The sequence below is a fragment of the Leptodactylus fuscus genome, chromosome 9 (assembly GCF_031893055.1).
Source record: "Leptodactylus fuscus isolate aLepFus1 chromosome 9, aLepFus1.hap2, whole genome shotgun sequence".
NCBI classification, from domain to species: Eukaryota; Metazoa; Chordata; class Amphibia; order Anura; family Leptodactylidae; genus Leptodactylus; species Leptodactylus fuscus.
Window position 1 is genome coordinate 41,065,638 of NC_134273.1, and position 27,709 is coordinate 41,093,346.

The following is a 27,709-nucleotide window of genomic DNA, read 5'->3' on the forward strand; positions in this document are numbered from 1 at the left end:
AGGTTCATTGACTGTAATAGCCAAGAGTTCTCTCCTCCCTTCAGATTGTTATCTGCTAAATCCCAGGCAAGTGACACAGTGTTCTGATGTTATTGCTGCTGCTGCTGCACAGTGGGAACAATGTACAAAAGCGAGACTATGCAAGGATTTTTGGATATTCCAGAAATGTTGAAGTCCCTCTTGGATTACCCACCGCCCCATCAGGGCACAGGTAATGTTACTCTATCTTCTGTATTTTATTTGTATGTTTCTTTTGTTTTTTACTGTATTGACTAATATTTTCAGTATACGAGGGATCTGCATAAATATCGATTTATAATAGATTGTCATGATCAGAACAAGAATTACTGGCATATTCTGACAATATTTGCAGGGCGACATAGTAGAGCCTCATTTTAAACCTTTGGGCTTAGTTGAGCGGGAGAAATCTCTAATCTTTAGATTTGCATGTAAAGCCGACAATGTAAGACCAGGCCAGGATGACATGTGCGTAGTGCAAAACAGTTGTTGCTTATCTTATATGTTGCTTAGGCTATGTTCACATCTGTGCTGGAGGCTCTGTTGGTGACAATGGCGTGCTGTCTGCCGAAAAATGGCGTAAGAAAAAGTCCTGCACAGAGGACCTTCTCCAGTGCCGCTTTCTGTTTAAAAATGAAGCACCCCATTAGTCAATGGGGTTTGCCAGGCTCCATATGTAACTACTGTTTTAGCGGTCCACCTCTCCGACAGACACTAACAACAGAAAGACAACGCTAGTGTGAACCTGTAGTTATCATTGCCTCCATGTGCGCTGTGTTTGACTAGTACCAATGGCGTACATAAACAGAAAACATGTTCTGGTATATCATAATCAAACTAAATCTGTAAATTTAGAGAATTGTTAACTACGAAATTAATTAGACAATGCTTAAATTTGTTTACATTTCTTTTCATAATTATATTGGTGCCCTTCCCCCCCCCAGTTTATAGGGTCCAATGTGCAGAACATATGATATTTCTTCCCCTGCTTGGGGCAAACCTATTTTGTATTTTCATTGCTACAAATGTCACAGGTAAAACCTATTCACATGTAGCGATTGCTAAGAAGTGATGATGGATAGATTGGTGTGCACTTCCCCATATTTGTAGCTTTTCTAATCATTTCTGATCATTTACCCATCAATATGAGGATATTATAATTACTAGTTTTTATTCAGATTGGAAAAATTATATCTCTCTCCATAATAATGGGCCATCTCCCTGAAACGTCACCTTCTTATTTATTGTAAATACCTTTTGTCAGATTTGATTTCCACACAAACTGTACACAGTTATGGGACAATGTGTCCTTCAGTTGCAGGTTTCTGCCTGTTCACACTGCACCCTCGCGTGACTTGTACTTGTCAATACACTGAGCTCCCTTCTATAACCTTAGGATAGACCTTCAATATTAGATCTGCGGGGGTCCGACACCTGAGATGTATACAGAACTCCACTATCAGGGCAGAGCGACTCTCCAGCTCACGCTGGGCTGCTCGTTCTCAGTATAAATTGTAGGCCATGTTTTGTTTTTCTTTCATATACTCAAATTTATTAGAGGTCCATTAAAACAGGTGCCCCTCAGGTGCGACAGATGTGAAAAATAGATGAGTTTTGTACCTCGATCGTATGTCTGTAGCCTTAGTGTCCCAAATAGTGTACAAATTTAATATAGCTTACGGCCTATGCATGCAACAGTGACATTTTTGACGGACCTAACGTACATGTCCATTTTTAAGGGAGGCTTTGTATCCATTCAGTTTTTGCAGTTTTGATGGCCGGGTGTCATCTATTTACAGCGCTATAGACGCTACTGTGAGGAAGGGCGTTCCTGACTGACTGTCAGGAACGCCCTTCTGACGGTGAAGCGCTACGGTACCAGCACCAGCAAGCAGTGTGCCAGATCTCCACAGGGATCATGCGGACAGGAAAGTATTTCACAATCTACTTTCCTGTTTGCATGATTCATGCGGGCAGCGCTTGGCCAGCACACGGACCCCATTATAGTCTATGGGGTCCGTGTGCTATCACTGGCACACCGCTTGCAGTTGCGTTCGGAGGGTCCCCATGTGGACTCCCCTGAATGGAATACCAGATGTGAACGAAGAGTAAGCCATGTTGCTGAAAACCAGACCTTGCACCGTTTTCTTTGCAGTTTCTAACCACACACCCAATAATTTCTCATGTGGATTTACCTAAAAATTGGACTCAAACAGTTTGCTGCATCCACTTAGTAAAAATTGGATAATCTTTAGTTAAAAGACAGATGCAAACAAAGAACTTGGATTTGAGCCTTATGCACACAGTATAACCATTTGCATGGAGGCTTAGTGGAAAATAAGTCTACATTGTTGTATGCAGAGGTCTAGTAGGGCCACACAGACATCCTAAGACAGTACACATCAATTAGAATGCTAGGTTCACGGTTGTGCTGGGCCCTTCGTTGTTCAGATCCACCCAGGGACCCAAATAATGGAGAGCCCGTCCACTAAAACAGTGATGACCCCTAGACTATAACGGGGTCCGCCAGGGGTCCGTCAGGTTTTTGCCGGTTTCAGTATAAATACACCCTCCATCCAAGACTTTTCTCTCCGATCATTTTCCTGCAGAGACACTGACACAGATGTGAACCTAACCTAAGGTCGATATGTAGACTTTGCCACGAAGAAAAGTGATTGCTAATGCTTCATTAGTAAAATGTAATAAACTAGTATTACTGATAGCTGTACAATCATCTAAAGGTTGTACGAGGGCAGTCTGACACTTGCCAACATTCATAATGTGTGCTATAAATGAAAGGTGCCATTTTGTAGTCCTGTCTTGCTGCCAGTATTGTGGATAAGCCAGTTTTATAATACTGTTGATAAACACAGTGAGTGGGTGTAACCACCGGCTTATCCACGTCACGAGCACATCAGAACATTTGTTTCAGCTTGTGGTTGATCCATTTCCATGTGATTGACCTACTTTAAGGAATACTGGCAGCTCTTGTAGGTATAAGACTGTAAAATGCAAAGGGCAAAGACTGCGGGGCATTGTAATCATAGGTAACGCTGCGCCAACGTATGTGCCAAGAGCAGCTTAAACACTATTGTGTCTGAACAAATCTGCAGCTCGGTTCTGTTTTATGATGTGCAGGATTTTTTAGTTGAACAAATTGTGACTTCTCAGGGGAAAAGGATTAGCCGCCATTATTGTTCTGTCTCTAGAAAAAACTATAAAATATCTAGTAAAGTATAAACAGCACACACAATACTCTTTGCAGAGCACAGCATTCAACTATTTCCAGCAGGCCTGTAGAGAATTCAACGTTGTGGAGACAGGACCCCCTTCCCAGAGGTCAGACCCCCCACCAATCAGCAAGTTACCCTGTATTAGGTGATACGTTACTGTGGTGGCACAGCACTTTTAAGGGCTTTTGCAGGATCAGAATATTGATGGTCTGTCAATTGGTTAAGCAATTAGTATCACCTTGGTAGAAATGCAACTCCTGGCACCCATACCGATCAGCTGTTTTAAGGACTACATCAGTCCTCACTGGTGTAACTATAGGGATTGCAGTGGTCACAGCTGTAACTGGGCTCAGAAGCCTGGGCGCAGAGGTTACCCTCAACACACTAGGGATGGGTAAGCGTCTTTGACCTCCTTTCTGATTTTGATACCTGTCAAGTCTGTGCATCTTAAATTTATTAACCCCTGCCCTCTGGTGAGCTAGACTGAGAAGATTTAGGATACACAGCCTTCCACTGTCAGAAAAGAGAAAACTAACACTTTCATGGCAAAAAAGTAGCAGTGGCATAAAAGGGGGTATGATTACTATGTAGGAGCACCAACAGGGAATGGAATGATTGGAAGCTTATGTACACAGACATGTTGTTAATAAGTCTTCATGTGGACCTGAACCAAAATAGAGATAGCTGCAAATATTTACAGATAGGACATGGCTGACCATTGTAAGGATAATTTTCACAAGAGGGCCCAAGATGAGCTTTTGGCCCAGGATCAGTAAGCCTTAGTCACGCTCCTGTCTGTTGCATACCTGCTCTTCTTCTTCTTACAAGCAGAGGTGAATGATATTGTAGCATTTTCACATTCAGAGCTGCAATACGTCCACTAATACATTGTTATATTACATCATGGTCCTTATTCACATTATGTGGATCACTGCAAGGCATGGTTTCACACAACAATACTTTAGTGCTGTGGCCACAACAATCATACCTACAGTCGTAAAGCTCAACTTAACCATCGGAGACCAAATCTGCACTGAATAATGCACCAAATGTGATGCAAAGGATTCAGACTCTTTTGTTAATTGTTATAGTTTAGTAGTTATATTACCTATACTATTGTACGATATTGAAGGATTGTCCTTATTAATGGATTGTGACATATGTTGCATAACAGAATTATTCATACTCCTTTTACATTAACATAACACCAATCATTGTTGCAAACCTGAGATCCATTTCTGGAATCTAAACTGATGAAAAGTATGTAACCGTTCAGATTAGCAATTTAGAAGTGTCACAACAGGATAGAAACAGGGTGTAACTCCAGTACTGAAGGTGAATAGTCAGGAAAGATATTCACATAGCTACAGTTAGGGCCAGAAATATTTGGACAGTGACACAAGTTTTGTTATTTTAGCTGTTTACTAAAACATGTTCAGAAATACAATTATATATATAATATGGGCTGAAAGTGCACACTCCCAGCTGCAATATGAGAGTTTCCACATCCAAATCGGAGAAAGGGTTTAGGAATCATAGCTCTGTAATGCATAGCCTCCTCTTTTTCAAGGGACCAAAAGTAATTGGACAATGGACTCTAAGGGCTGCAATTAACTCTGAAGGCGTCTCCCTCGTAAACCTGTAATCAATGAAGTAGTTAAAAGGTCTGGGGTTGATTCCAGGTGTGTGGTTTTGCATTTGGAAGCTGTTGCTGTGACCAGACAACATGCGGTCAAAGGAACTCTCAATTGAGGTGAAGCAGAACATCCTGAGGCTGAAAAAAAAGAAAAAATCCATCAGAGAGATAGCAGACATGCTTGGAGTAGCAAAATCAACAGTCGAGTACATTCTAAGAAAAAAGGAATTGACTGGTGAGCTTGGGAACTCAAAAAGGCCTGAGCGTCCACGGATGACAACAGTGGTGGATGATCGCCACATACTTTCTTTGGTCAAGAAGAACCCGTTCACAACATCAGATGAAGTCCAGAACACTCTCAGTGAAGTAGGTGTATCTGTCTCTAAGTCAACAGTAAAGAGAAGACTCCATGAAAGTAAATACAAAGGGTTCACATCTAGATGCAAACCATTTATCAATTCCAAAAATAGACAGGCCAGAGTTAAATTTGCTGAAAAACACCTCAAGAAGCCAGCTCAGTTCTGGAAAAGTATTCTATGGACAGATGAGACAAAGATCAACCTGTACCAGAATGATGGGAGAAAAAAGTTTGGAGAAGAAAGGGAACGGCACATGATCCAAGGCACACCACATCCTCTGTAAAACATGGTGGAGGCAACGTGATGGCATGGGCATGCATGGCTTTCAATGGCACTGGGTCACTTGTGTTTATTGATGACATAACAGCAGACAAGAGTAGCCGGATGAATTCTGAAGTGTACCGGGATATACTTTCAGCCCAGATTCAGCCAAATGCTGCCAAGTTGATCGGACGGCGCTTCATAGTACAGATGGACAATGACCCCAAGCATACAGCCAAAGCTACCCAGGAGTTCATGAGGGCAAAAAAGTGGAACATTCTGCAATGGCCAAGTCAATCACCAGATCTTAACCCAATTGAGCATGCATTTCACTTGCTCAAATCCAGACTTAAGGCGGAAAGACCCACAAACAAGCAAGACCTGAAGGCTGCGGCTGTAAAGGCCTGGCAAAGCATTAAGAAGGAGGAAACCCAGCGTTTGGTGATGTCCATGGGTTCCAGACTTAAGGCAGTGATTGCCTCCAAAGGATTCGCAACAAAATATTGAAAATAAAAATATTTTGTTTGGGTTATGTTTATTTGTCCAATTACTTTTGAGCTCCTAAAATGTGGAGTGTTTGTAAAGAAATGTGTACAATTCCTACATTTTCTATCAGATATTTTTGTTCAACCCTTCAAATTAAACGTTACAATCTGCACTTGAATTCTGTTGTAGAGGTTTCATTTCAAAACCAATGTGGTGGCATGCAGAGCCCAACTCGCGAAAATTGTGTCACTGTCCAAATATTTCTGGCCCTAACTGTATGTCTGTAGAATATATACCGCATCAAATCCCCTTAGGTCCATGTAATAATTGCGTCGTGGGTCATATCTTCATATATTCTTAGCAACCAAATTTTAAAATAATTTTCCTACATAAAAACAAAATGTGTAAAAAAAAATGTAATAATATTGCCAAGAGTCACAGTGTTCATCTTCCTACATGCGGCTGACCCGATCACTGGTCTCAGAAGTAATGCTTGGCATGTGTGCTACATTATAACTGTGAGACCACAGTCTAAGGGTGCATTCACACTACGTAACGCCGGGCGTGTATGAGAGCCGTACACGCCGGCATTACGGCAGACTGCCGAACACTTCCCATTCACTTCAATGGGAGCGCTCGTAACAGCGGCGTTTACGAGCGCTCCCATTGAAGTGAATGGGAAGTGTTCGGCAGTCTGCCGTAATGCCGGCGTGTACGGCTCTCATACACGCCCGGCGTTACGTAGTCTGAATGCACCCTAAGACAAGACCCAGGCTACCTTTGCAAAGGATCCGTAGTTCCTTACATTTTTCTTCATGAGAACAGAACAAGAAAAAACTTCTCAAGCCTTCTCTTTGCCTGGGTAGCCCATGTTCCTTCTTCTAGGACCTATTTTTTTTAATCTTCTTGAAGAAGGAGGATACAGAGCTACACTGCATTACCCTTGTAATCTGAGCTACAGATCTTCAGTATGAGGTTATGTAATTTTCTTAGATCACCATTTAGACTTTTCTCTTTATATCTTGAAAGCATAAAAACTGTGATATGGAATATAAAAGCCACATTAAAAATTGGATTTTCCATTAATACTACATCAAGCCAGAAATCAACAATACTCTTCCATTGACTAGGATCACATGTACTGATCACACTTCCTGTAGAGCTGCCAGCGGGCTGCGCATTTACTCTGTGCTTGGAATGCACGTCAGGAAAGGCTTTAGTACAAAAGCATGTTTGATTCCCTAGAGTCATGGGACAATGCCACAGAAGGAGACAGATAGCTTCAAATAAGCTGGTTTCATAAAAGTGGTTAACAATTTGGACTGCTTTCTAACAATTCTGTGCAGAACATTGTGATCTAGCATGAATCTTCATTTAGGCCTATGAATGAATTAAAAATAAGAAAGTGTTTAGTTTTGGTAAATCATATGACTGTCGGGTAAACTTCCTGCAGTTTGTGACATGGCTATACTTATTGAGGCCAAGGCTTGATCTTAGTAATCTAAGATGCCAAGTATAACTTGTTTCCAAAGGATGTCCACAAGATAGTGTAAGGAAAATGTTTGTTCTCGTACCGTGTTAGCCAGTGGGTAGGAAATATAAAAAACAAAACAAAAAACTTGATAGTCTTCAGTAGTTGATACCTTTTTAATGGCTAACTAATAATGATGACAGATTACAACGTTTCGGAACTCTCGGCTCCTTTCTCAAGTAAATTTAAAACCATTTCTGAAGGATGCATATTTATGTACAAAAGGACACATAGGGATAGAATTCCAGGAGGAAGGGGGGGGGGGGGTAGAGGGTTATTAGTAATTGGTACAAAGATAACAAGACACAAGATAGTGGTGAGACAGGGGCGCAAAATACAATGGGCTTCATGTAATAAAGTAATATAGACAAGAACAGTCATTGCCTAAAGCCAACAGTCTACTCCCTGCTTATGTCTTAAGATCTGTTTTGTAAGAGTAGAAGTTGCAGGCGGAGTTCTTTCTGACAATAGTACATACATATGAGTACCAATGGCTGTTCGCCTGGTGATAATACCTCCATAAGCTCCAAAATGTCTGCCTGTTTTGTTTTTGAATACTGGAGGGAGCTCCACTATAAAGTCTAGTGTTTGGAGGCTTCTTCAATGAAGCACAAAATTGTCATTTTCTTCAAAGACAGTTCTCCAGGCAATTCCTATGTAACAAGTGTAACTCCAAAGTGGAAATATACCGTATTGTAACTGGTCTGCTCTAGTATTGTACTATACATATACTATTACACTCAATAGATGTCTTACCAGCATTAGGACTCATGCACATGGTATTACTGATCCATGTTGTTCAGAACCAAAGGACAACGCTCGTGTTTTATCATGAGCCCATATTATACCTCCATATGGATACAATTTCCTGCAAAGGCAATGAGAGATTTTATTAAGAAATTTGGTGTTGCCATGTTCCATCACATAGTGAATCATTGTTTTATTGGGAAAACAGATTTTCCAGATTTGCATGAACAATTACTCACATAAACAGACGATTTTTCATACATGTGGCATGTACATATGTTTGCAGAGGAGATGGGCTTGGAAGCTTTTGGAGAAATTTTTCTCTAATGGTCTCCAAGACTGTATCTTCTGCAAAGTGGAGTGGAATACAGCATAATGTGATTTGTTCCACACAGAGAATTAAGGCAGGCACTGCTGTGGGTCTGTGTGCAATACAGCACATGGACCAATAATATCATTCTTGGAATAATCCCTTATACGGACTTGTTAACCAGGCCATTGACTGAACATTTTCCCTGATTAGTATTCCAATATCAGGGACACTCATGAGAATAGTCCCAGCATCGTCCCATTCACTTTTATGGGACAGGACTGTTATCACATTGCATGGCAGCTATAAAACATAAGAGGTCACAGGGCCCACAGGAGCACTGAGGACTCTGGAAGGCAGATCAGTGAAGGTCCTGGTTTTCAGACCCCTGCTGATCTCTTATTGATGACTTACCCTGAGAATAGGTCATCAATACAAATGAACTAGAGAATCCCTTTAATAACTAGAGGCCAAGGGTGATGAACTCTCTGTGACTTTAGTGCCATAATTATCATTATCAGCAAAACCTGTTATCTCTGTTCAAACAGTCCAGTTATTTACAACATGTACTTCTAGATAGGTATATCGGTGTCTGTCATCGTCCTATCCCGATTCTCAGCACCTTTAGAACAATTCCAATGAACTGAATGACTGATACTATTTTATTGCCACCAATTGTAAAACTTACAGATATGAAGATTAAATGGATTCTACCACTAAAACACTTTTTTTTCTAGTTACCACGTCGGAATAGCCTTTAAAAAGGCTATTCGTCTCTTACCTGTGGAAGTGCTCTCCGCCGCGCCGTTCGTTCAAAATACCGGTTTGTATCGGTATGCTAATTAGTTCTCTCGCAGCGATGGGGGCGTCCCCATTGCAGCTCGAAAACCGACCGCAGCGCCGCCTCTCTGGTCTTCTGTATCCTCCCCTTGCCTCTTCAGCGTCTGTCGGACGCCTGCGCAGTATGCTCTCTGTTCGGCGAAGATTGCCGAACGTACTGCGCATGCGCGAAAGTGCGGTGCCCGCACTATGGCTGGGACCGCAATTTCGTGCATGCGCAGTACGTTCGGCAATCTTCGTCGAACAGAGCGTACTGCGCAGGCATCCGACAGTACGCTGAAGAAGCAAGGGGAGGAAACCGAAGACCAGAGAGGCGGCGCTGCGGTCGGTTTTCAAGCTGCAATGGGGACGCCCCCATCGCTGCTCCTGCGATGGGGACGCCCCCATCGCTGCGAGAGAACTAATTAGCATACCGGTACAAACCGGTATTTTGAACGAACGGCGCGGCGGAGAGCACTTCCACAGGTAAGAGACGAATAGCCTTTTTAAAGGCTATTCCGACGTGGTAACTAGAAAAAAAAGTGTTTTAGTGGTAGAATCCCTTTAAAGCTGATAACATTATATTCTGCTGTTCATAAGGTTACGGTTATATGATGCACCACTGGGCGCTGCAGCTACACTCCAGGCATGGGCTGCCAGGGCTTTTGTAAGGCGGTGGAGACCCAATCCCCTCCCCCCCCCCCATAGTGTACTCCCAGTTGAGGATTTGTAGTTCCTGACCAGGACTCCCTGACCAATGCTCAGTTCCATAGTTTGCACTTGTTTGTGATCTGTGCATTATCTTTCAATGCGTATTGCCGCTGTGCATTGTACTAATAAAGTGTTCACTGATAACTCATATACCTGTACTGTAATACTACTATGTAATTGTGTTATGTCACTTTAATTGTCATTGCACCATCTTTTTTTCTGGAGAAGAGACAGTGTGATGATTCTCCCATAGGCAGAACTCTTGTTGCGCCCATAGGTTGTGCTGCAGGCGGTGCCTTTCATGCTTAGCAAGGTGCAGTTGGCACAGGTTGTGACTTCATGACTAATGCATACTGGGGAACAGAATACTCCCTATATTTGGAATGTCCCTGTGCTATTCAGGGGGGTCTGGTTCCAGGATTTTGGTCTATGTGGAGCGGCTGGTGAAGTTCAGGTGTCAGCCAGCAGCAGGCCTGAACTTATCCCAAAAGCTATTGGAGAAAACTGAAGCAATACACTTGGGCAGTGGGTTCCATCTGAGTTTAGCGTTTAACCCTATGTCAGTAGGAAACATTACTCTGTTTCTGCGAGCCTTGCAACTCTTAACACTATCAGAGAAAATTCTTGCCAATGACAAATTTAAGGTGAAACTACTGCTGTAGAGCTTAGTACTGTCCTGTCATATGGCTGCAGAGACGAGCACTGTCCTGTCATATGGCTGCAGAGGCGAGCACTGTCCTGTCATATGGCTGCAGAGGCGAGCACTGTCCTGTCATATGGCTGCAGAGGCGAGCACTGTCCTGTCATATGGCTGCAGAGGCGAGCACTGTCCTGTCATATGGCTGCAGAGGCGAGCACTGTCCTGTGATATGGCTGCAGAGGCGAGCACTGTCCTGTGATATGGCTGCAAATGGGAGCTCTGTCCTGTCATATGGCTGCAGAGGCGAGCACTGTCCTGTCATATGGCTGCAGAGGCGAGCACTGTCCTGTCATATGGCTGCAGAGGCGAGCACTGTCCTGTCATATGGCTGCAAATGGGAGCACTGTCCTGTCATATGGCTGCAGAGGCGAGCGATGACCTGTCATATGGCTGTAGAGCTGAGTACTGTCCTGTCATATGGCTGCAGAGGCGAGCACTGCCCTCTCATATGGCTGCAAGTGTGACAGTGAACACCAAAGCATAGTCGGTGCTGCTGCTGTGAAAGAGTTAGTTAGTGATGGTTACTTTTCATTCTATGATATTTCTCTTCATTATACTATTTTCTTAAAGGGGCTCTATCACTGGATTTTTGCTATTTTAGATAAACATATGCCTGAATAGACTTTAAAAAGGCCATTCAGGTCCTCCTGCTAATTGTTTGTTAAAAGACCCCTCCATTTTAATGAATTACCTTTTAAACGTGTATGTAAATGAGCCCTACCGTGCACCGTGGGCGTTTCCGTGCACCCCTCACATCATACTCTGTTCATGCCCTCCTCTCTTGGTTCTTCTATGTAAGTCCCTCCTCCTGCTTTCGATTCACAGCCTCACAACTGTCTCTTCCCTTCTAGTGGTACAGGTCCTGTGATGATGTCACTACTGCTCTGTGATTGGCTTGTCCCTGTAATGACGTCACTACAAGGTCTTCCTAAGTAGTGATTATACAGAGCAGGGGCTGCAGCTCCCTTTTTCTATCATAGCATAGATCCTGCACATGGAGATCTATGATAGACACAGGGAGCTGCAGCCCCTGCTCTGTATAATCACTACTTAGGAAGACCTTGTAGTGACGTCATCACAGGGACAAGCCAATCACAGAGCAGTAGTGACATCATCACAGGCTCTGTACCACTAGAAGGGAAGAGACAGAGCCCCTTTTAGCTCGCAGACAATCCTTTACAGAGCCTCCGATTTCCCATTCCATATAGAAGGATTGGGTATTGTGCTGGTGCTTTGGTATAGTATAAATGTTAGTAGAACCCCTCAGTCTATAGCACGCCACCTATAGATGAGCGGCTATAAGATGGTGGCAGCTCTGTTCTCTGTATAATGGAGTGCCCTCTGGCCAGTTATATGTCACTTCTCGTATGTGAGCCTTTCATGCCAGACGATAAATGAAGCGTAGCCGCAGAGAGGAAGTCTCTAATCCACCAGGCGGCCATTGGGGCTCACACAGGATGGATACTACTTACTAGGTAGGGTCTATTATTTACATGGTAATTTTTGTGCAATAAGTTTACACACAAGTTTACTATTTGCATCTACCCATGAGGCAAGAAGATAAATGTATATGGGGCTGTAGCTGCTTACATAGAAACGTATACACTTTACATGCAGCCCCTCACCAGAGCCTCTGCAGGAGGAGCCCATATGGCCTATAGGTCACATGACATTCTTGTGAGGCACACGTGCTGGCGCCCTGTGACAGCTCTGCGCGGTAAACAAGAGGCAGGGACTAAGCCAACTACTAGCCAATCAGAGGCAAGGAATGTATATCCGCCCCTTTGAACCTTGACAATTCAGACACGCCATTGGTAGTGGGAGAGAGGAAGGAGGAGCTACAAGCGTGCAAGCCATTTCGACCTAAACGTGACTCTGCTTGTGCCATCTCGTGACCGTGAGGGGCGCGCAGTTGTGTAAGATGACATCTGAGCCAATCAGCGCGCAGGCTATACATTATGCAGATTAAATGCAAACATAGAACCAATGAGCCTCAGGAATAAGCGATCCTACTAATGTAACGTCACTACTTGCGTCACTGCGGCGCGTACATTGGCTCCGGGGCGAGCACCAAGCCACGCCCACGAACTGCGCCACCGAAGAGGCCGTCGCGGCCATTGGTAGAGCATGTGAAGGTCATTTGCATGCTGTCTGCGCTCTGACCAATCCATGCCAGAGGTTCATGAATAATGAATTGCTCGTGGAAACCGCTTCTATCCAGCAGTTTCTTGGCTAGTTGTCGGTAATCGCGTGTCCGCCATGTCTTCACCGCAGCCTTCGGTCGAGGCCTCTACCTCTCCGGTTACATCGGTACCGCTGCTGGGCGAGTCCTTCCCGCTAGTTATAAAGAAGCTTATTGAGAACCCGCCAAGGAACTTTGTGGAGACAGGAGACGTCGGTGAGGCGTAGTACCTGGCTATGGCGCCTCCTAGCTGAGCTGCCATGGCCATAAGCGGTGTGACTGTGACAGCGCCGGGGATTAGAGGATGGGGACTGCTGCACGGTGACCCGGTGGTCTGTCCGGGGGGGCTAGCCCTGATTATACACATTACATAGTGGTGTAGTCACTCTGTGGCCCATATGTCTCCGGGCCTATATACATATGTGTCTCCGGGCCTATATACCCCTCTGTATATGTACAGCTGCCATAACCTTTATGTTTCTTCCTGTAGATATAACATTGCATAAATATAATGCCGCATGTCCCCTATAGAGTATGTCCCCTATAATGTCTCCAATAGAGTAATGCCCCCTATAGAGTAATGTGTGTTTTGTACAACATAAATATTTTCTGGAACGTGTAGGTGTGACTTTAGTCATGTGACTTGCCACTGTCGTCCTAGCCAACGAGCATGACCGCGTAGTCCTGCAGCTGGTTGCACCGCTGTGTTATGATGGACTTGGCGGACGTTAATTTCCCTATATGTACAGTAGATATAAGGGTAGGCTCACATAGGACCGAGCCTCAGGCTCAATGTCCATCTAAAATCAAGGACGACACAGCCCTAAAGGCACGACTCTTATGTCTGGTGATGTGACAGCCAAACGGATCCCCAGTTGTAGTCAGCGGGGTCCTGGGGATACGTCTGACATTAGACAGATCTGTTATAGTGTTTAGTCCGATCTTGAGATGGATTGAAATGATACAAATATGAAAACCCCGTAATCTGTATAGAACAGCATGCTGTATTATGCACAGTTTAAGTAGCATCTTCAGCTTCTGTATTTCAGTGCACAGCTTAGGGAGCGTTCACACTACCGTCGGTGTCCGACAGGTAGTGTCCGCTCAAAATCTGTCACGGACACTAGGAGCGGACAGGGTTCCTCTGTCCGCTTGAGAAGTCGGACATCTTCACTTGCGGACAGGGAAGGACGGGCACGGAGTGCAAAAGAACGCACCCGATGCCCATTGAAATAAATGACAGGTGTCACGGACACAGCTAGTGTCTGCTCCTAATGTCCGTGACAGATTTTGAGCGGACACTACCTGTCAGACACCGACGGTAGTGTGAACGCCTCCTTAAAGGGAGTCTGTCAGTAGGACACCAGTATCAGACTAATGACAGTACCTTGTAAGACTGTTTCTCTACTTTCCATAGATGCCTTTCTTATTTTGCATTGCCGCCCCATTTTCATGAAAATCGGCGTCTTATTATTATACAAATTGCGCTAGGTTCACATCTTTGCTTGGTTTTCTGTTCTTTGGGTCTGCTTAGGGACCCAAAAAACCAGAAACCCAATTCGCTTAAAAAGCTGAAACCCAGGAACCTCGTACACTATTCCTACAGGGCTTTTCTCTCCGAATATTTCAAGCATAATGGGGCACAGAATCCCCCAACGGAGACCAAGCACATGTGTGAATCCAGTCTTAGTTTAAAAAGTCATTGGTGGCATGTCTTCTCCTGTTGTCACTTTTTTCTACTCTGTATTCTGCTCTAGATAAGCGCCCCTAACTGCCACCCTGCTCCTCCCCCATTGCTTGAGTGAGCAGAGATAGAATCCCTGGCAGGTGAACAAACATCTCCAAAGCCCATTTTCAGCTAATTTTTCTTGCATATGCTCATGAAAATGGAGCTGCTTTACGGAAAGTGCTGATATTAGCTTGAAGATGATTTTCCTGCAGACAGACTCCCATTAAAGGGAACCTATGACGTGGAAAATGCAGAGCAGATTAATAATTTTTGTCACAAAAATTCCTGTCTTGTCATTTTACAGAGCAAAATCTCTGCTGTGTTCTCGGTTTAGGAGTCCAGTGGGCGGTCCTACTCAGTGATTCACCACTCTTGGGTGCACTTGCATTCGCGTTGTTTAATTCTTCTGGACTGTCATAGAACAGTGAAATGGATGAAGCCATAAAACCATTCTAATGGCAGATATTGACTGTGATGGGGTTTATTTTATTACTGACAAGGACTCTACGCTGGAGAAACTCCCGGACATGAATGTGAACATAGCCGAATCCCTGTATTAGTATAAAGCAGAGAGATCTGTCAGTCACAGAGTCGCTCCACCCACTGGACTCCAAAGCTTACAAAGTGCAGGAATTTCAGTAATACTGGAAGTTTTATTTCTAACAAATCTATATATCAATCTGCTCTGCCTGTGCTCTGTAACTTCTATAGATTACACTGCATTTGCAATGTGACAGGTTCACCTTAAATTTTCTCCATTGCCATGTGTGTGGTCCCCCCATCTGACATATACTTGTAAGTACCTTATATACTCCTCTGCCTAGCCGTGACAGCTGGTGCAGACAAGGGTTTACTCGCTGTCCTGCTTTGCTATAGTGTTGTCAGTGCCTCGGTTACCAGGGCTGTGGGCAGCCTAGCTAGCAAACAGTTGCATGGACACATCCAGAATTTGTCTATAGATATCGGGCTTCACAGTTTATATAGTAAAAGTCAATCATGGACTATTATTCCCTATTAAGACTTATTCACACACTGCAGATTTGACCTGTATTTTGCCTTAGCATTTGTTACCATGTCTGGATCCTACACACTGGAGATATAATGGAAGGGTTTCCTCTCTTCTTATTTGCCTCCAAGCACGATAAAAAAGCATCTTCCTGTCATTGGGGCATTTATTAGTCTCCTCTCCATGATAAATATTCATCCGCATGTAGAGGATTGTGGATATCCGTGTAGTCGGGCGCACATCAAACACTTGATCACGGGAACAGGGGTCCCCAGGTGCATGCTTGGCCACTGCTTCACTGCACATTTGTCTGAATTGGTATCAGTCTCATAGAAGTGAATGGAGAATGGCTGATCATATACATGCACCACTGTTCCATTTACATGGGTCACTTCTTTACCCTCCATTCTTCCTATCACCAGAGGGGGAGGGGGTTTACCAGCAGTTGGATACATGGCGATCAGATATGTATTTAATGATCCTGCGTTTTCTGTAATCTGTTACCTGCAGGTGACTAGCCCTTTATAAATGCAGTAACAGTGCAAAAGCTGCTGGAGAATAACTCCGGGCTCTCCTTGGTTTTTATTGGGATGTAACTTATGTAATGTGACAGCTACCGATGCCGTTGGCATGTTAATGGGATGTTACTGTAATAAACCTGTGTTATTGCATAGCAGTCGTATCTGCTAATGGTGTGGTGATCCAGAAACTTCTGGTTCCAGATAGTACCTGTACGACCATATGGACTTGTAATGTGACATTCTGATTTGGTTGTCAAAATAATGCTCTGTTGTTCTTGGTGTCATAGGTGGTAGAACCCCAGGTCAATATTTTATATGGCGCTGTGACGCTCCTTCACCTGATCATTGCCTGAGTTCAGCTGGGTTTTCGTGTTCAGGTTTTTTAATGCAATTTTTAAATAATCTAATATTTTAAAAAAACAGAACAAACAAAAACCTGCATGAGAACACATCCTAAATGTCCTTTACTCTTAGAATGGGGCCTGCCTTATAAACATTTGATCCCATTGTTTTTGGTTTGCTGCACTGGCCCAATATGTAATAGTAATGTAAGACGACAGGTTTTCTGTATTACAGTGACTGTAGAATGGACTCTCTGTAGCATCTACATTATGAGTTCTGTTCCTTCGTAAGAAGAATAAAAATGGAATAGATAGTGATCAGCCATCACACGATGGATGGACACTAATGAATCCCATTAACTTTTATTATGATCTCCAATGTTCCATCATGGCATCCAATATTTGACAGCAAATAGAACTCTTGTCTAGAGTCCAGGACTACTTGCATCATAGTGATCAACTCTAGTTCTCTACCCCTCACCATTCCAGTGCAATAAGTGCTGTCAGTTTTGGTGCGTGATATCTTGCTTAGGTTCTCTAGAAGGGCAGTTTCAGACAAGGGGGGTGAGATTCAGAGCTCCAGTCAGAGGCAGCCAGTGTCAGAGCTCAGAATCATACCCCATGTCTGCTCCTGTCTGACAACGCCCTCTTGACAGTACAGAGACTAAATCTCATATCAGGCACCAAAACTAACAGCATTGATTACTCAGAAATAGAGATGAGCGAGTAGTATTCGATCGAATAGTCGAATATTGAGGTCTACTCGAATCAAATTTTAGAATATTTCACTACTCGCTCATCTCTACTGTATCAAAAAAAGTACCAGGGAGGGGAATCAAATTTTTACTGCATTTTCTGTGTGGTATTCGACCGAGTATGAGTATTTCGAATACCGTAGTATTCGATCAAATACCTACTCGATCGAATACTACTCGCTCATCTCTACTCAAACAGTGGGAGGCTAGAGAAAAATGCCAACTGTGCTGGAACCATCAGAGAGCAGCGCCTGATCACTGACAGCATTTGCATGGGGATTGTGTGCTTGCTCTAAGTTTCCACCAGATCTTCTAGTTCCAAAATCATACTAGTAAAAAATATGTTGGCGCTAAATTAGAAATAAATAATCTTTTGTGTTTTACAGACAAAGACAAGACTAAATTGGACAAAGATGATAGCCTTGATGGGAACCTACTGTCTGCATCAGCTGCGCTCATGCCTCCTATCTGGGACAAGACCATCCCATATGATGGTGAATCTTTCCATCTGGAGTACATGGACCTTGATGAGTTTCTCTTAGAGAATGGAATCCCATCGAACCCTACACAGCTCAACCAGACAATTCAGAACTTACTGATGCCAGTGTCTGAGCTGGAGGATGAAGAGGAGTCGGCTTCTACTTCGTCTTTATCACCACTGTCTCCATCTGTTTTGCTAAAGACAACAGAAACAGGTACCATTATTATAATAATTCACTCTATACTAATAATTCCTTCTATACTGTAGAGAACTGTAACTGCGAACTGAGGTTTAGAGTCATTGTAGACATTGGAGAGAATTATTACTACATTCTTAAATTTAGACAGCATGAAACTAGACTAAGCAATGGTAGACTTACTGCATCTTACTATAGACATGTTAAATGCTTTACGCTGAGTTCACACCAGCATTCAGCACTCCGTTCTCAGGTTTCCGTCTTCTGCATGCAGAAGACGAAAAGCTGTCATGCCGAGTCCAGCCGTGAGCGCTTTATGCTCTCCGCGGCGAAACCGTTTTTTTTAGACCGGACACAGAATCCTGCATGTCCCACTCTGTGTCTGGTTTAAAAAAAAACAAACCTGTTTCGCTGCAGAGAGCATAAAACGCTCACCGGCGCTCACGGCCGGACACGTTTGAAAAGTTGCCGGCAGGTTTCCATCTCCTGCCCAGTTTTGTGCGGGAAACGGAAACCTGCAGAACGGACTCCTGGGCGCAGATGTGAACAAGCCCTTACCTTGCATCGCTTTTTTGGGTTGACTTGAGAAGATGTGAAGATATATGTGACTCCACAGAACCAAGAAGTCTGACCAGTCTGTCATTTCTAGTTATTGGTAAGAATATATGGTTTACACTAGACTGACACTTCTGCCTTATGTTGCTGTGATGTAGATATTCCTATAACTTTAAAAGAAGACTGTGATCCTCCGAGTCCCATCGATCCAGACAAAGTAGAAGTGAAAGTAAACTTCAATCCAGACCCTACTGATTTGGTTTTATCCAGTGTGCCAGGAGGGGAGCTTTTTGATCCAAGGAAACACAAATTTGCAGATGAAGAATTGAAGCCACAACCCATGATTAAGAAGGCCAAGAAAGTCTACGTCCCAGATGATATGAAGGTATGTTTAAAAAAAAATAAATTATGCTGCCTTTTCAGTTTTTCTCTATAATATATAACAGTGTTTACAGTGTGTATTCGACATGTTCAGAAGCACCACTATAATAGCATACAATGTTATTGTAACCATCAAAGTCAGTGTATTAATTTGTAGCCATATTGATACATAGGAAGGATCACAACTTCATAGCTTCATTTATACATGCAAGATTGATGCTAGTGTAAACATAGTCTTAATCTGGTGTCAGGTTCCCTTTCTGGTGGCCCTGGCACCTGCCAAAACATAGATAATAGGTGATTATGTGCCACTTGAATGTGGATCATTTGTTGCTTTAGAGCAGGGGTGCTCACACTTTTTCAGCATGTGAGCTACTTTATAACATGCCCAAGTCCAAAGATCTACTACACACTTCTTGTGGGTGGGGCCGGGGCGGGTCTGTGGGTGGTACCGGGATGGGCATGTGGGCGGGCCCAACTCGGAGCGTGATTGCAGGAGACAGCTGCGTTCTGTGGCCGCCCAGGGTTCCCCGCGGGGAGCGCATCATCCCCTGGAGCTGCTGCTGCCCGACCTGTAAGTGTCTGGAGTTCTTGTTCACAGCACAGGCTGAGAGTCGACTCTCAGCCTGCACTGTGAACAAGCAGACACCGGGGATCCCTGGCTGCATCCCGCAATCGACCCATACGTCCTTTGCGATCGACCGGTAGATCGCGGTCGACGTATTGGGCACCCCTGCTTTAGAGCCATTGTTTAGAGAACATTCTTGAAAGGGTTGTTCAGCAACATCAAAAGATCCTTGAGTGGTTTGCACATGTAAATGTTAAGTGCGGTTTCAGGGTTAGAAAAAAATTAATGACCTATTTCAAGACAAGGTCATCCGCATCAAATTGGTGGTGGTCCAACAGCCAGCCCTCCCAAACATGAGCAGTTTTCAGTAGATGGACCCCACTGTCTTGATGTTGATGACCGATCCTTTGGATAGGTCATCAATACTTTTAGCTCTCATCAATAACCTAGAAATCTACTTATCTACTGGAGCAGTTTTCAGAGTTGGCTTGTCGTGGTTCTGGGATGGGAGCGTCTGGTAGAGAAGTTCTCCTCCCCTCATACCCCCTTTCTTCCATCCCTGTGTCTGAAAGAGAGGTTGTTTACTGGATAGCTAGCTAAAAGCATGATGTCCTCTGTGTAAGCATTTGTGGTATTTTCCCGCAGGATGAAAAATACTGGAGCAGGCGGAAGAAGAATAATGTGGCAGCGAAGCGATCTCGAGATGCCCGGCGACTTAAAGAGAACCAGATTACAGTCCGAGCAGCTTTTCTAGAAAAAGAGAATACTGCTCTGCGCACAGAAGTGGCCGAGTTGCGGAAGGAACTGGGCAAATGCAGGAACATAATTTCCAAATATGAGACCCAATATGGACAGTTGTAAGCATCCTAACAAAACATTCACAAATGTTATCCCTGATACATAAGGCCACTATAAAACTGACTGTCCTTAGACTAGTTAGTAGATAGTAAATGACTAACTGGTGAGGGTCAGTTAACACGTGTAAGAGACATCCGTGATTCCATTATAGAAGATAAAGACTTTGTTTTATAATCTATAATAATATGCCAGTCATGGAACTGCTAAATATCACGTAGAATAATCTTACTGGCAGTAATGGTGGTGGTGAGACGTTGGGACTGTAGAACGGTGCTCATTGGTTTTGCATATTACAATAACCATACAGATGTTCTCCATGAACTTATGGCATCTTAAATCATTTTACAGCATATCAGTCTTCTGGGCTTGTATATACAGGCTCTCGTATGGAAGTGTGGGCAAAGTACTATCTGTCAGACCACACAGCGCAGAGACCCTTCTGCTTCTAACAGTACTACTGTTGACATGCACCTGGCATTGTTGAAATATCAAATCTGCACTGTAATTCCTTATAGGTTGGATTACTGCAAGTGTTTGACAATCTGCTCATCTTGGTTTTACCAGGTTTGACCAATGGTAGCCCCAGGTGTAGTAAAATAATATGTAAAAGACTTAAAAGGAAAGGCTTTGGTCAATGGAGGTCATATAGGGCTGAAGGTGGTGCCTCTATGATATTATTGCAGGTACATATATCGCTTGGTGCATGCAGTTCATAGACAAAACCGATATTTTTAATCCTCTATATCGGCTACTTGTGTGAATTTAATGTAGGTTGACACTAGCGCAGCTCTGCCAGTTTTAGGCTGCAGATGTGAACCCAGCCTGAGATATTCACCTTTATACAAAAGTATCTGTAGACAAAGGCCATGTTCACGTGACAAGTTTGTTGAGGAAAGTTTTGCAAAGCGTTCCATGCCTCTGGTTTGTAAATTTGTTAATGCTGAAATTGGTTGCAAACGTTTTTGCAACAAATCTGCAACCTGCTAACGTACACTGAGGCTGAGGACTAACTAAACGGGCGAAATAATGGATAGATGTGTCACAGTGGGACAGAGAACGTGCACAAACTTGCTCATTGGCTTGAAAGCATTGATCCTAGTTTTTCTTAGGGGTTAATTCTATACATGTGTATATACAGTCCTATGAAAAAGTTTGGGCACCCCTATTAATCTTAATCATTTTTAGTTCTAAATATTTTGGTGTTTGCAACAGCCATTTCAGTTTGATATATCTAATAACTGATGGACACAGTAATGTTTCAGGATTGAAATGAGGTTTATTGTACTAACAGAAAATGCGCAATATGCATTAAACCAAAATTTGACCGGTGCAAAAATATGGGCACCTCACCAGAAAAGTGACATTAATATTTAGTAGATCCTCCTTTTGCAAAGATAACAGCCTCTAGTCGCTTCCTGTAGCTTTTAATCAGTTCCTGGATCCTGGATGAAGGTATTTTGGACCATTTCTTTCTACAAAACAATTCAAGTTCAGTTAAGTTTGATGGTCGCCGAACATGGACAGCCCGCTCTCAAATGATCTGAAAACAAAGATTGTTCAACATAGTTGTTCATGGGAAGGATACAAAACGTTGTCTCAGAGATTTAACCTGTCAGTTTCCACTGTGAGGAACATAGTAAGGAAATGGAAGACCACAGGGACAGTTCTTGTTAAGCCCAGAAGTGGCAGGCCAAGAAAAATATCAGAAAGGCAGAGAAGAAGAATGGTGAGAACAGTCAAGGACAATCCACAGACCACCTCCAAAGAGCTGCAGCATCATCTTGCTGCAGATGGTGTCACTGTGTATCGGTCAACAGTACAGCGCACTTTGCACAAATAGAAGCTGTATGGGAGAGTGATGAGAAAGAAGCCGTTTCTGCACGTACGCCACAAATAGAGTTGCCTGAGGTATGCAAAAGCACATTTGGAGAAGCCAACTTCATTTTGGAAACAAAAATTGAGTTGTTTGGTTATAAAAAAAGGCGTTATGCATGGCGTCCAAAAAGAAACAGCATTCCAAGAAAAACACATGCTACCCACTGTAAAATTTGGTGGAGGTTCCATCATGCTTTGGGGCTGTGTGGCCAATGCCGGCATCGGGAATCTTGTTAAAGTTGAGGGTCGCATGGATTCCACTCAGTATCAGCAGATTCTTGAGAATAATGTTCAAGAATCAGTGACGAAGTTGAAGTTACGTCGGGGATGGATATTTCAGCAAGACAATGATCCAAAACACCGCTCCAAATCCTCAGGCATTCATGCAGAGGAACAATTACAATGTTCTGGAATGGCCATCCCAGTCCCCAGACCTGAATATCATTGAACATCTGTGGGATGATTTGAAGCGGGCTGTCCATGCTCGGCGACCATCTAACTTAATTGAACTTGAATTGTTTGTCCAAAATACCTTTATCCAGGATCCAGGAACTGATTAAAAGCTACAGGAAGCGACTAGAGGCTGTTATCTTTGCAAAAGGAGGATCTACTAAATATTAATGTCACTTTTCTGTTGAGGTGCCCATACTTTTGCATCGGTCAAATTTTGGTTTAATGCATATTGCACATTTTCTGTTAGTACAATAAACCTCATTTCAATCCTGAAATATTACTGTGTCCATCAGTTATTAGATATATCAAACTGAAATGGCTGTTGCAAATACCAAAATATTTAGAACTAAAAATGATTAAGATTATTAGGGGTGCCCAAACTTTTTCATAGGACTGTATAATTTTGATTGTGATTTATTACGTCAGTATATCTTTACACATAGTTTTCCCTTTATATTATACTTGTAATTTTGCTAGTTATTCTAATATAAGTTATGTTTGCAGTTACAACAGTTTTCTTTTGTAAAGAAAAAAAAGCGCAATTCTTGGGACACGCTGGTTTTGTGCCAATAATTGTCTTTTTACTGCTACCCATGGGCTGAGCGAGAAGTGGCATTATTATTAAAGAGGACCTTTCATGTCCTTTGAGCTCAGTGGTATATACCTCTAGGAAGCTGACAATACACTGAACTCAGCGCAGCGGGTGCTGGCCTATGAGGAACAGCCCCCTGACAATACAAGGCTATGGAAGAGTACTATCAGGGGGGCGTTCCCCCACAGCCCAACGTTGAGGCTGAGCAGTAAGGCCCACCCTTCTGACAGCACCAATATCTCTGGTAAAGCAGCCAGTGCACTGAATTTCGCGCACTTTCTAGCGGTATATAATACCGCTGATCTCCGAGGACATGAAAGGTCCCCTTTAAGAGGCGTGTATATGCCTGTTAATAATTTTGGCCCTTTATTAAGATTTGTGTACTACACAATGGTTTTAATTAGAGATGAGCGAACACTGTTTGGATCAGCTGATCCGAACAGCACGCACCCATGGAAGCACCTGTGACACTGACTTTGCTGGCGGCCGGCCGGCGTCACAGGTGCTTCCATTCATTTCTATGGGAGCATGCTGTTCGGATCAGCTGATCCAAACAGTGTTCGCTCATCTCTAGTTTTAATAACTCGCCCCCAATCCCTTTGTACAGTATATTTTAGAGTGTTACTATTTTACTAAGCTTATATTTAAGGAACAAGAGCTTTTTCTTTGATCTTCTAGCTATTTACTAACACCTTTTGTAAATTCATGTGATACTTTAATATCAGAAGGGCAAGTCACTTCATTCCTATTGTCCTATGATGTAAGAATAAGCTGAAGTAATAGGAAACTTTGTCCAATCCATTACCATAACTGCATTGTAAATAGAAAAGTGGATTTATATGAAGATATTTTTTCTATCCGTCTGTCATTGTGTTGAAATAAATGTCATTTCTCTTTCCCTCTTGTCATTTTCTTAAATATACGTGATACCATAAGACTGTTGTGTACTTGATGATGTCATTTGTCCGCGATTCTCACGCTCTTCTTCTTTTATTCAGTGACTTCAGTGATTCAGAGTGATGATTCTTTTGATATTTTTTTTTCTTTTTCTTAAAACAACTTTTTGAACAAATCACATTGATTCCCAGACTGGATCCCAGTGGATTTTACACATCAACCCATGAATATTTCAACAAATCTACAACTGCTTCTAAGGACTGTAAAGGCATTTTTCAGATGGGGAAATTTTTGTATTGAATGATTAAAATTATTCGTGATCATTCTGGGAATTTTTTTTATACAGTTTCCGCAGTATAACTGACAAGTGGCTGACGGCACAACTTTTTATTTTTCTTCTTCTTGTGCTGGCAGGAGGGTTTCATAACCCATTAAAAGACAACTAAGGATAGTCTTCAGGAAGATTTTTATATGTTAGAGCTTGACCTGTGTTTTTGGTGGTTATTGTAATGGTTTGTTGAATTGGGGCCTCATAGTGGGAGAAACTTACGTTAACTTGAAGCTTATAATATTGGAAACTTACCATGTTCTGACCCAATGCTATTAGCTTTGACCAGTGTCAGATACCCTTATTAGATACAATTGTCTTGGCTCAGTCACAAGTTCAGCTCAGTATATCTGTGCTCAGGCTCGGATATTGGTCCATAATACACAAGTCTAAATTTGGCCTTACTTAGAAAAAGAAATGTTTAAAGGTGTTGTCCAAGATCAGGAAAAATGAGCCTGCTTTATATTCAAGGACAATGCCCCATGTCTATATACACTGTGCATGGTATTGGAGCTGATCCCTTCCAAGTGGGACAGTAATGTAATACCAGACACAATCCATGGAGTAATGTGGTGCTGTTTCTTGGACAGCACATTTTAATGGCTAGTTTTCAGCACCATTGATGTGCACAGATATAAGCCCATCCTAACTTACATGGCTTTTCTAGTCTCAAAACACTTTTTTTTTTATAAGAAAAAGTTATTTTCTAAAATGTTCATTCCCATTTGAAACTACTTGAGGGGCATGTGTAAAACTAGGAGTGGAGGTTGTGCTAGCAGCTCTCATTTTGCAGATCTGTTTGCTGTGGGGGGGCACTACTAGATTTTTATTCATGAGCTCTATTGTATTTAATATATGAAATGATTGGTTGCATAATAATGAATTCTATTTCATTGGAGGAGAACGGTCAGCTTAAATGTCAGCTCAGGCCACATTCAGATAGCTATAATGTGGCCATCTTTATTAAAGGTTAAACTGAGAATTAACCATTAAACTAATCTCCCTTCCATGGCCTAACTTCTAATTTACTTCAATTAAAAAATAAATAAATCTATAATTACCCATATCCCTGGAGTGGTCATGTGACCCCTCCGGGGACACTTTTCGATAAAATGGTGGCGTTCCATTTCACCGCTTCCGAAACAGAACGTCACCATTACTCTTCCCTATCCCCATCAATACTTACCAAGCCTTCCTGTGTCCTGGAGGCAGTTCCTCCCCTCTTCCTGTCTTCTAGTAGTGGGCGGGGCTAGTAATGGGCGGGATCGCTAGGGTTAGTGAGACAGGGAAGGTTTTGTAAAGGAGTGAGAACTAGAACTAGGGAACTAGTGTAGCAGCTAACACCTGGTAAATAAAGGCCTCTGAATGTGGCCTGAGCTGACATTTAAGCTCCAATGGAACAGAAATTATTATTATGCAACCAATCATTTCATATATTAAATATAATAGTGCTCATGACTAAATATCTATTAGTGTCCCCCACAGCAGCAACCAGAGACACCCAGAAATCACTCTAAACTCTGCTAATGGTATATGGGTATACTTATTACTTCATTACTAGCACTAACAGACCTTTCTAAAAATAAGATTTTCTGCCTGGAAAACCTCTTTAAAGAGAACCTGTCACCAGTTTTGGGCCCCCTAAACCAGCACCTTTCCACCTGGTCATTAAGTAACTTCTTAGGTTTCACTTTTGCCAATGGCTCCTCTTTGGCAGATTGAAACAAAGTGTGAAATTGAACCATAGACGTTGGTCTAAACCGCAGTAACACACCTTGAAGTGCCCCAGACCTGCTGACGGGTTCCTTTTTTTTTTTTGTAAGAATGTAAGTCCTTGTATTATAGGACATTATGATGACCGTTGGGTTCATATTACCTGTATTTGGACTAGAACTTGCAGCCTTAACATAGGCCTCATTACGGCCCTCTGAACGAAGCCTATCCCTAGCAATTTCATAGACAGGTTTGAATAGCAAATTGAAGGCATTTTATAGTACTGTATAATGGAAATTATTTTTTACTAACATCTTGTAAAATGGTAAAGTCTAGTGAACTAGTTTAGTGTGACTGTTTAACGCTGCACCATATTAAAGGGATTTTTGTTTAAGTAGGTGTGACACAGCAATGCACATGCAGTGGTCTATTGTCTAAAAGAGAAAATGTTTAAAGTGGTAGTCCGATTATAAACCTATGACCTAACCAGTCTGATCTGTGGTTCCACTGAAGATGGGGGGTCCTATATTACCTTGGATGGTGGTGGTCGAGCATGCATACTGAAGCTTCTTTCAGAGCAATCTTATACAATTGACTGGAACAGGAGTACTTGTGCTCAGCCACTGCTCCATTTAAATGGGGGATGTATGACACTCCTTTTTCAGTGTGGGTTGCAGCCTTTGCATAAATGATAGATTTTAATTTTTATAGAAAACCCCTTTAAAACACTACTCCTGATCTCGGACGACTGCAAACTGTTGCATGATTGACCAAACAGGTTGAGGCAATTTAAGACTGGCATTTCCTACGCCAGTCCTAATCTTTTCACCTTGGCTTCAGATGCACCTCAACTATTAATAATAATAATTAATTTCTTAATTATGCATTCTCTTATGCATTCAATTATGCATTTCTTATGCATTCTCATGCACCATAATTGAAATCTACAAAGTCAGAAACTGGCTCTATTTCTGGTATAATTCACACCAGTAGAGGGGAATAGTAAATTCTCCCCCCATTGAGTGTCCCAGGTATATCCTGTTGCAGTCATATAAGCAGAATGTATGGATAAGTGTGCAGGGTATATTCTAAAACACATCGGCTTTATCAAAGCTGTCCAAAAGAAAATTGTCCTGGTCCAATGGAAACCATCAGCTGAGGCTGTATGTAATATTAGAACATAAGAGACTACATGTGCTCTGCTGCTCCATGTAATGTAATAACCTGACAGCCCTTTTTATTAACGGAAGAAAAATGTAAATGCTTTGTTATTACGTAGCTGAAATGTATTCACTTTGTATTCAGATACTTGTATAAACCTGTACTGTATAAAGGATTTGATCCTGCACACACGTAGGACAAGGACTTACGGGCAACTACCTATTTGTATATAAACTTTGTAAATCTGTTTTCAGACATGGCATCCAACTTGTTTGTTTTATTAAATCTGTCAGGTAAGTTGTGGCT

The 27,709-nt window shown here is 42.5% G+C and overlaps 1 protein-coding gene across 3 annotated transcripts; it reads left to right on the forward strand.

Annotated features, from left to right (window-relative positions):
- TEF (TEF transcription factor, PAR bZIP family member) lies at positions 1–27,709 on the forward strand. Of its 3 annotated transcripts, XM_075286503.1 has the most exons (5): positions 1–211; positions 17,732–18,040; positions 18,736–18,962; positions 20,172–20,383; positions 24,303–27,709. In XM_075286503.1, the coding sequence occupies exons 1-5, from the start codon at positions 121–123 to the stop codon at positions 24,322–24,324; spliced, it is 861 nt and encodes a 286-aa protein (XP_075142604.1). In that variant the 5' UTR covers positions 1–120; the 3' UTR covers positions 24,325–27,709. The 3 variants fall into 3 exon arrangements, with proteins under 3 accessions (XP_075142604.1, XP_075142605.1, XP_075142603.1); XM_075286504.1 differs by lacking the exon at positions 24,303–27,709 and having other exon boundaries at positions 20,172–21,653; XM_075286502.1 differs by lacking the exons at positions 1–211; positions 24,303–27,709 and adding an exon at positions 12,922–13,209 and having other exon boundaries at positions 20,172–21,653.

What these genes read in the sequence shown, in the direction of transcription:
- TEF (XM_075286502.1), top strand. Translation starts at nt 13,071, where the DNA reads ATGTCTTCACCGCAGCCTTCGGTCGAGGCCTCTACCTCTCCGGTTACA. An exon ending in TGTGGAGACAGGAGACGTCG is followed by an intron (nt 13,210 to 17,731) that starts GTGAGGCGTAGT and finishes TGTGTTTTACAG; the next exon opens with ACAAAGACAAGACTAAATTG. An exon ending in ACGTCCCAGATGATATGAAG is followed by an intron (nt 18,963 to 20,171) that starts GTATGTTTAAAA and finishes ATTTTCCCGCAG; the next exon opens with GATGAAAAATACTGGAGCAG.